Below are 10,620 nucleotides of genomic sequence, written 5' to 3'. Positions count from 1 at the left end.
TAGGTTGCACGGAGGTTTAGTTACACGGGGGTTTAGTTACACCTGGGGTCAAATGCAAGAGGATTCAGTTACATTGGTCCGATTGAACAGGGTTCAGCTGCACCATGATTCAATTGAAATGGAAGCGAGATAAAAAGACATTACTTTCCAATAATTTCGATGCATGAAGATGGCTTTATTTTTATTTATCTACCTCTGTGATCTATCTTTGTAAGCCGATCCAATTATTCTTTAAACTTATATCAGAAAGTTAAGCCAAATAGCCTTTCCTTTTTAAAAACTTTATGGGTCCCCCTGCATTTCTGTATGAAATTTAAACTATTAAAAAGATAAATAGTGAATTCCACCTAATTGGTACGGCTGAGTGAAATTTTAAGTTAGTAAAAGGAACGGAGTTTATTTTTTCCAAATGAAGAAAATGTTTGTCATCAATATATAGGTTTGCATGGAGTCCAACACGGATCCAGAGCCTTAATATGGAGGGGAGGGGGCGGTACCAAAAGGAGAAAGTGTAACACCCCCCCCTCTACAATTTTGTTTAAAATAATTGAATTAACGCCGGGTTTGATATCGACGCAACGTAATGCAACGGGAGATCAACTGGCTCACTTTGCCACTTGCACAAGGCATAGGAAACTTAGTCGAGGACATGATTGCCACTAAACATCGATATCCGCTGGCCAATCAGAGGCGACCCCAGTCAAAGGGAAGGTTACGCACTCGTTGCCTATTGCATTTGGTGAGTTGTAATATTTTTGATTCCTCTTCGATACCATTACTGTGTTGTAAGTTGGCAATATAAGATGAATGGATAATCTAAACGTCTGGACACCAACGTGCAGGCTCCTGTAGAAATAGGACAAAAAAATACGGAAAAATCCTCTCTCAAAATACAATGTTCGAGAACGCACCCATTGTTTAAATGACAATGTTTGGGGACGAGGGGATTATTTCTAATGTTGTTACCGGTACTTTTGGCTAAGGTACTCAAAAGCAAAGAAAAAGGCCAGGAAATAAGAAGGTCTAGTCAGTTGGCTGGGGAGAAAAACAAGCTTTGCTGATGCTGCAAAACTTATCCCAATCAAGCTGGAAAGCAGACGCGGCAAATTGATTGGCAGAAGATAAACAGTGCATTTTGATGCAGTGGACAACAAACTTTTGAGCCAGTTTGATTTTTTGTCAAAAATATTTCTCTATGAGACTAGAAGAGAACTTAATCAAATTAAGAAAATGATGTCAAGAAAAACAGGACAAATGGGTAGAGGGGGTGATAAATGGTGCTAATATACCTAGCCTTATCAACAGGAAATGCATTTTCCAAAGAATGCTACTGCTCAAAGGACCTCTTTGAGGTACGCCAGAAAGGATAGTTCGCCATATGGGGCCCTGCAACGGGTTCCATATGTGAGTAGAAATAAGTAAGACCAGGTCTCATGTCAAGGGAGATGTGAAATATATTCACTTAACTATCGACATAGACTTGACATAAGAAACTGAGGAGCGAAATTTCCGACTTCCGATTGTAGGAGGCGACAAATGATTCTAATCTCTTTACAGTAGGGTGCTAAGCCATTCGGCATAAAGAAAAATACAACCCTTATAAAAGATAACAAGCTGGTATCTTCATCACAACTCTAAGCTATTTCAGTGCCACCAAATGAGGCAAACATTAGATTGCTGGCAGATGAATTGGCATCATTGTCAGGGTACTTCATATAAGTTGGTCAAATGGAGGACCAAGACGAAACTGAAGATTCAGAGCAAGACCTGCCCTCAAGATGCTGATTGTGGGTGGATCTTCATGATAAAGCCTATGCAGGAGGCGTGGAATAACGAGATAGTAGACAGTGTTTAAATATAATTGTTAATGTTTATGGAAGGAGGGTTCGAATACCTCCCCAAAAAATGTATGGGTAGCCAACATCCTATCTACTCTATGATCTTACCTCTTCATTTATTTTCTTTTAAATAGGAAAAATTGCCATGTAGTCCCAAACTTTAAAAACACTTTCTGCAAGAGTTTGTCAATAACGCTACCAATCATACCAGTTGCATGCCAACTTTATATTTTTGTGTAAAGAGGCACCGTCCAGGTGCAGAGGGGGGTCGATAATTGTAAGGTCTTTTTGAAATATTAAGTAATTTAAAAGAACTCCGCATTTCCTTGTTATTTTTCTTATTTCATGGAGGAGGGTTTAAGGGTGAAGAGACGATGTTAGGTAACGAGAAAATGGATCCAGGGGATAGCTTCACTTATCCTACCTGTATTGATGATCTGATATATAAGCAAATCTGATGGAGGCAGCGAGGATGAGGAACAGACAAGGCGTAGGTTTTTTTCAAATGAAAAAACCTTAGGAGAATTGGAAAACAAGTCTGAAAACTAATATTAAAACATTGGAAGCCATGGTAATGACAGCGGTCAGATATGGTCGTGATTCTTGATTACTTCAAAATGTTGAGAAAGATATTTTGAAATTGTCCAGGGAAATTGTCTATGGATAGTTCAAGGTATTTGTTTGACTGACCATATGTAAAACGGATCCAGTCCGGTTACTTCAATCACGTATCTACGACATTTGCTTATTCTACCCATCAAGTTTCATCCCGATCTCTCACACTTTAATCATTTTCCAAGATTTCCGGTTTCCAAGATTTCTGTTTTCCCCCTGCAACCCCCTATGTCCCCGGATCCGATTCGAATTGAAAATGGAGCATCTGAGACATAAGATCTTTCTATATATCAAGTTTTATCAAGATTCGATCACCCATTCGTAAGATAAAGATACCTCAATTTTCATGTTTTCCAAGATTTCCGTTTTCCCCGTCCGAGTCACCCCACTGTCACCAGATCTGGTGAGGGTTTATAATAAGAGCGGTGAAGCACAAGATCCTTCTAAATATAAAATTTCATTAAGATCTGATTACCCGTTCGTAAGTTAAAAATAACTCATTTTTCTAATTTTTCTGAATTACCCCCCCCCCCCCCAAATCTTCCAAAGAGCGCGGATCCAGTCATCTTATGTCATTCACGTATCTTGGACTTATGCTTATTCTTCCCACCAAGTTTTTCATCCTGATCTCTCCACTCTAAGCGTTTTCCAAGATTTCCGGTTCCCCTTTCAACTCCCCCATAACACTGGATCCGGTCGGGATTTAAAATAAGACATCTGGGTTACGAGGTTTTTTTAAATATGAAATTTCATTAAGATCCAATCCCCCCTTAGTAAGTTAAAAATACCTCATTTTTTCTATTCTTTTCAGAATTAACCCTCCCCCCAACTTCCCCAAAGAGATCGTATCTGTTACGGTTATTTCAATCACGTATCTAGGATTTGTGCTTATTTTTCCCACCAAGTTTCATCCCGATCCCTCCACTCTAAGCATTTTCCAAGATTTTAGGTTTCCCCCTCCAACTCCCCCAATGTCACCAGATCCGGTCGGGATTTAAAATAAGAGCTCTGAGACACAATATCCTTCTAAATATCAAATTTCATCAAGATCCGATCGCCCGTTCGTAAGTTAAAAATACCTCATTTTCTAATTTTTCCGAATTAACGGTCCCCTCAGTCTCCCCCCCCAAATGATTGAATCGAGGAAACGACTATTTCTAATTTAATCTGGCTTGGTCCCTGATACGCCTGCCAAATTTCATCGTCTTAGCTTATCTGGAAGTGCCTAAACTAGCAAAACCGGGACAGACAGACAGACAGACCGACAGAATTTGCGATCGCTATACGTCACATGGTAAATACCAAGTACCATAACAAGCACCGAGAGACCCGCGGCGAAGCCACCGTGCTCCGGCACTCGGCACACGGCAGGCTTCTATATATGGATTCACATTGTCGCTTGTCTTCTAATCGCAGACAATTTGAGCCTTTTATTGATGTCATGACGCCCAATGGACCTTCAGTTCAAACAAGTGCCTTTGTAAAACTATTGTTTTTTAATGGATCTTTAGTTTTTGCCTTAGATTGTCGTTTGTCATTGTGAAAGACATATCACTGAACCTTTATTTCTTTTAATTGTTCAGGTGGCGGGACAAAAACTTCTTATTCTTCCAATGAATTATCTATTCCAGGTTTTTGATTTTCATACGTATGGTAGGCATTGATGACCTTATCCATGTCAAAATCCAAAACCCAATCATCATCGCTATCATTTTCAATTTGTTTGGTTCGTTTTGCCTTGGCTTGTCTTTCGTTTTTGTTTTTTTTATAGCGAAGGTACGTTAGGCATTGATGCCTTTATCCATGTCAAAATCCCAAATCTAATCGTCATCGCTTTCATTTTAAATTTTTACAGGTTTTGATTATCGCTGTCCATGTTTTTTTTTCATTGACTCGCTCACATGCTCGGTGTCAAATGTCTTCTAACATGCTTCGGTGTCGCATGTCTTTGCTTTTCACTTTCTAACCACGTGTTTATTTACTCTTCATTTTCATTATTGAGTGGCTCATATGCTAGGTGCCGCATGTCTTCTAACCGCATGTGTCTTTGCTCTTTATTTTCATTTTTCACACGTTTTAGGATTTTGATTACTTAAGTTGTTCCCTAGTATCCTTCGTTGGCAGTTCTAATTTTTTGGATTTTGTATAAATCGCGGGTATTGGCGAATGACTCGCTTTGTGGTTGCTAGATATTTGCTTTTAATTCTTATAAATTTTGGCTTTTATTGAATTTTATTTATCTTTTAAGTTTTTGGTTTTTCATTGATTTTTTTTTCATACTGACTTTGCATTTGTTTTGTTGTTTTTTTCTGTGGCGTTTTCTTTGTATATATCATTTTGATCGTGCTAAAGAAGAGAGGCCGTTATCCTCTCGAAATATTCGCTTTGTGTATGTTTTTTTCAGTATTCTTGTTTGGCCTTAAAAACCCATTTTGATTGTTTTCTTTCTTTATATTACTTCAGACAATTTAGCAATGGCCCTTGCTTTACCTGCCCGTATAGGTGTTGTCGCAACTAATGGTTCAGGTTGTCGACTTTCAGATCTTATAAAATTTTAAAATAATATGCAATTTTCCGTTTTTGGGCCTTCCAACAGACATTGTATTATATAAATAACTTATGCGTTGGAAACTTAGAAATCTTATTTATGCTATGCATGACATTATATAAGAAATTGCTTATATGATGTCATAAGAAATGTTTATATAATGTACCAACATAGTGCATGACGTCATTTGCAAAAACCAAAATTTTGGCTCTTAACGAATTTCCTCAGACTTCTGACCTATCTAGATCGTTTATTTTATGGGGAAATATTTCAAGATACCAATTTTCCGGAAAAGTGTGGAGCCGTTTTCGAGAAAAAATAAATAAATAAGTACATATACAATTATTGCTCACTTATAAAGATAGTATAAGCTGCATGGAGAATGTGGTTCGATCCCGCTTTCCTGGGCTATACTGAAAGAAATATTAAGATGGCTTGACCATGTTTTACGATTAAAGGAATATAGATTACCACAGAATATGCCTTTTGGCTATCCATATAGGGCCAAACGAAAAGCAGGTTGTCCTTGTCAGAAGAGGTCATCAGAAGAATAGAAAAGAAATCGGAAATTCAAGAAATGAGGCAAAGGGTAAATTTTCAAATAGATTTGGGTTGTGTAGGATCGAAGCTTTTATTATGGAGCTTTATTAGCATAATGCGGTTTGGTGCAGATTTAGTTGTTTATATCAGTAGTAGTATATCTTTTGGTACACAATTCTATGACAGGACAATTCTTTGGCAACATAGACACGTATTCTTTCGTCTCTGATGCAATTTAGTTAAAATGCACTCAACATGGCATAGGTTGTACCAGAAAGACAATAAAAATTGCCGACAAACACGTAATTTTCAGCTTTTTAATGGCGAAGACTTTTCTCATAGAAGAATCATCCTCCAAATTAGCTCGATTTTCGACTTAGCTGCCTAGCTTAGGGGGGGGGGGGGTCGATGTAAGGTGGTCAATTCGTTTCTCCGGTCACAACATCTATTTCGGAGCATTTATATAATATATAGACCCTATATTTTGCAAAAGATAAGCCCACTTACATTGTTGGGAGGGGGGTAAGCCTTTGATTATTTGTCCTCTTCTTTTCCTTCTTACTAAGTCTTGTCGAGGGATAATTTCTGCAAAAAATTCTTATTTGACTTGTCGGAAAACAATACTATGGCAATCAAACTCCGCCTTTCCTTATTTCTCCCGTGGTTGGAAATGAGTCCAAGGGAAACAATATGAGAAAACGAGGGCTTATGTAAGGAATTTCTATTAGGATATTATTGTCTTGTCCAGTCAGACATATAAGATTTAGCATTCAAATAGTTATGCTCATGGTGGAACATATAAACACATCTATTTAATTGAACAAAATCAGGCTGAACTTATAGTATCTTGGCTCTTGTTTTGCGATTAAATTAAAAAATGAAGTTTTTCAAGAAAGGTACAAAGTGAATTCGAAAATCTTAAAAAGCCTTAATGCGAATAAGGAAGTTAAACCTAAAATGAAACAAAAAATGAACACTGAAGTCTGTCTTAGTTAAATATAATTCACTATAGATACTTGTGATAGTAAAAGATCTAAAAGGAAAAATACATTCAAGAAAATTAGTTTCATATTGACTATAAGAATTAAATTAGTTTTTTTTTAAATACCCCCCACTCCCGTTTGTACCCAACGACCACTCCAGAAGCTGGAGAAATGGAGGCCGCAAATGCGCTATTTTGTGTTTTTCCGTCTGTCTGATTTTTAAATCTAAGTTGGAGAGACCAAATTTCATTCCTAACTTTCTGTTTTGCCACATTGAATTGTTAGACTAATGATATTGAGAGAAATGTAAGGATTATTAAATACTGGCTCGAACAAGCAAACAAACAAAAATAAATAAAATAGAAAAAAATGGGTTACGTGTCCTAGCCAGTGAATTGTCCTAGCAAAATCCAAATAAAACCTGGGATTTTTTTTTCTCGTTTGTAGAAAACAAAGCGGTCATTTTCTAAAACTCATGTTAGAAAATTGAATTTTGGCATTTTTCTTAAGTTTCGATATTAAAAGGAGAGAATGCTTTGAATTATTACTTCAAATAATAATAAAAAATTATCCCTCAATCACTGAATACATCACTAACAGTAAGTAAATGACGCCCCAAAACGAAAAGAAATTATAATGAATAATCAAGTCAAACTTAAAATCAATAGAAATTAGAACAAAAGGAATAGGGCTAATGCCCTTTAAGACTTCTACTGATTAAAGCTTCATTCGCACTTTACTGAAGCCCTATATCCCCTTAAAAATTATCGGCAAGTTTCAATTTAATACCATTACCATTTTTAGGACCGTGGACTAAATTGACCCCTATCCCAAAAACAAACCCCATTTACAAACAATGGGCAACTTGCATTGCTTACAACCCTTGTCTTCAGGGATGGGCCGTGTCCTGCCATCCCCGAAGGCATAGTTGTTTGACTTTATGACTATTTTGGACAAGATGGCTGTCTCAAATTTTTATGGAATGTTTGTTTGGGTTGAAGAGGGGGGGGCAGTCGGTAAAAAAGAAGGCGTGGTAGGGAAAGTATTGCCCTCTAATCTCTTTTAACTCATAATAGGGGACCTAGGCCTTTCAACTTATGATCGAATGGGCCCCTCTAAAGTTTTTACGGCAACTTCTTCCATATGAAGTGACCTAGTAAAAAAAAATAAAAAATACATCGAAGTGATATCTCTATTTACTTAATAGTTTGTACTTTCTTTCGTGTCTCTCAGGACTGACCGTCACCAGATTCGGGATTACTTTAAAAGCTTCTTTGTCAGCTTTTCATTTTCTCATCTTCGGCTTTTTTCCTAGGCAATTGTGGATTTACTTGGAATTGAGAGCGAACTCTTTTAAGGAAGTCTGACTCTTTTTTTTAGAACGCAGATGATGGATCTCCTGGTTCAGATTGGGACTAGACATCAACTTGCCACAGGCGATCACTTTCTACAAATTACGGATGACGTCACAGGGAATCCTATCCCATTTCTTCCCAGTTCAGTTCTTGGTAAGAATTAATCGGAATTCCCTTTGGGCAAATATAGCCTCTCTCTGAGGCTTTCTTTCGAATGTTCGTATTTTTTTTGTAGTGACTTCCTAAAAGAAAGCGATTAGATAAATGATGTTGAGCCTAAACAAGCGAATGAGGCAATTAATTTAGTGAATATTGTAATAGTACTCCTTAGGGAGTATTACAGAGAATTGCTAAAACTACAAAGCTTCATCATTAGTGTTTACGTTTATTATTGTAATTATTAAAAGTTCGTTCCTCGACTGACAAATTTCTATTTGTTTTATGTTTTGTAAATTACTGTAATCTGGAAGTTAAAATTAGTATATACCTTTCCTGTCGCAGCAAAAATAAGTAATTTAACAGCCCAAATACATCTTCATAACGTTTAACAGCCTTTAATCTTTAATGAATTTTGTGCAATAAAAAGAGACCTTTCCTTAGCCCGGGTCAGCAGCGGAACCCTGAGCACCGAGAAAGTTGGCACCAGCCGTCTCTCATCTGCCTTTACCGGGGTTGTTACCTTGCGCACTTTTCGTGTGAAACTGAAATGCACTTTTTTTTTACCTCTGAAGTGATGCGCAAGAGTGAAAATCACTCTTTTTGGGTGACACTTTTCATTTGCTTTAGACGGTAGTAATTGGCAACTGTTCAGAAGTGCATTTAACCTAGGGAACAGGGTTGCCAACTTGCACACTTTTGGCATGAAACGTACTCTTTTTTATCTCAGAGGGAATGCGCGCGCGACAGTAGCCGACAATTTTTTGACTTGCACTCTTTTTGAACCAAAGTCACTCCTCTTTGACCATGATTTGTACTTTTTTAGACGTCGACTGTTGGCAACCCTGGCCCCTGGGCTGGACAATTATGTTGTTGCGCTTCACGTCCCGTTGATAGGGGTGACAAAGCTTATTTCCTTTTCCTTTTCCATTGGGTTCGGATTCCCCACGACTGCTTCTCTAGCACTGTTCTGTGGAGTCTATCTTCCACCATATGATAAATGTCCCCTGGTAACGCCATCTTGGTCGATGAACATAATAACAAAAATAAATTGAAGTAAAACAACAGATAAAAAGATCTTTCTGAAATATATCTTAATATTCATAGCATGAGATGATCTATAGTATATTGTTTTCTGAAAAGCCCGAATTAGGTTTTAGTTTTAAGAGGAGGAGGCTAGTATAATATTTTGAATATACTTTTGGAAAAAATAAGCATATAAAGTGTTCAAAATTTAACAAAGTTGTGACGAGTATTAGTCTGTTTAAATATTAAATAAATACAATTTATTGTATGAACTACATTATAAAATGTAATAAAATTTAAAAGCACTGCAAAAGTTGTAAAATTTTATTTTTCGTGAAAATGAGTCCGAGCAAAAAGAACACAAACGAAAAATATCCAATAAATGCTGACTAGGAGAGAAATTAGTATTAGTCATGAGCTAAAATTTCTTTTCCTAATATTTTTATGGAACTTGGTATTTAGCAAGTGACATATAGCTATCGCAATTTCTGTCGGTGTGTCGGTCTATCTGTCTCGGTTTTGCTAGTTTGGGCGATTCCAGATAAGCTAGGACGATGACATTTGGCAGGCGTATCGGGGACCAAACCAGATTAAATCAGAAATAGTCTTTCCCCCGATTCGACCTTCTGGGGGGGAGTGGGGGGATGGTTATTTCGGAAAAATTGAAAAAATGAGGTTTTTTTAACTTACGAACGGGTGATCGGATCTTAGTGAAATTTGATATTTAGAAGTATATCGTGTCTCAGAGCTCTTATTTTAAATTCTGACTAGATCCATTGACATGAGGAGTATCTGGAGGGGGAAACCTGAAATCTTGGAAAACGCTTGGAGTGGAGAGATCGGGATGAAACTTGGCGGGAAAAATAAGCACAAGTTCTAGATACGTGATTTAAATAACTGACTTAAATCCCGACCGGATCCAGTGTCATTGGGAGGAATTGGGGAAGGAGAAACCGGAAATCTTGGAAAACACTTAGACCGGAGAGATCGGGATGACACTTGGTGGGAAGAATAAGCACAAGCCCTAGATACGCCCTGACATAACCAGACCGGATCCGTTCTCTTTGGGGGAGTTTGGGAGACCTAATTTGAATACTCGGAAAAATTAGAAAAAATGAGGAGTTTTTAACTTACGAACGGGTGATTGGACCTTAATGAAATTTGATATGTAAAAGGACCTCATGTCTCAGAGCTCTTACTTTAAATCCTGACCAGATCTGTTGACATTGGGGGGAGTTGGAAGGAGGAAACTGGAAATCATGGGGGGAGGGTTAATTCAGAAAAAATAGAAAAAATTATATATTTTTAACTTTCGAACGGGTGATCAGATCTTAATGAAATTTGATATTTAGAAGAAACTTGTGTCTTAGAGTTCTTGTTTTAAATCCCGACTGGATCCGGTGGCATTAGGTGGAGTTGGAGGGAGAAACCAGAAATCTTGGAAAATGTTTAGAGTGTAGAGATCGGGATGAAACTTAATGGGAAGAATAAGCACATGTCCTAGATACGTTATTGACATAACCGGATGGATCCATTCTCTTCGGGGGAGCTGGGTTTGC

At 37.5% G+C, this 10,620-nt stretch overlaps 1 protein-coding gene across 2 annotated transcripts in view; it reads left to right on the top strand.

Moving 5' to 3' along the window:
* Nucleotides 1–10,620, top strand: part of LOC136043853 (serine-rich adhesin for platelets-like) — a 267,313-nt gene that overhangs the window by 51,917 nt on the left and 204,776 nt on the right. For both annotated transcript variants that reach the window (XM_065728839.1, XM_065728804.1), the window contains exon 3: nucleotides 7,905–8,032. In XM_065728839.1, the coding sequence (XP_065584911.1) occupies nucleotides 7,905–8,032 (128 nt within the window). The remainder of the gene's footprint in view (nucleotides 1–7,904; nucleotides 8,033–10,620) is intronic.

This window comes from Artemia franciscana, chromosome 1 (assembly GCF_032884065.1).
Source record: "Artemia franciscana chromosome 1, ASM3288406v1, whole genome shotgun sequence".
In the NCBI taxonomy this organism is placed as follows: domain Eukaryota; kingdom Metazoa; phylum Arthropoda; class Branchiopoda; order Anostraca; family Artemiidae; genus Artemia; species Artemia franciscana.
This window is presented reverse-complemented; position numbering and strand designations above follow the sequence as displayed.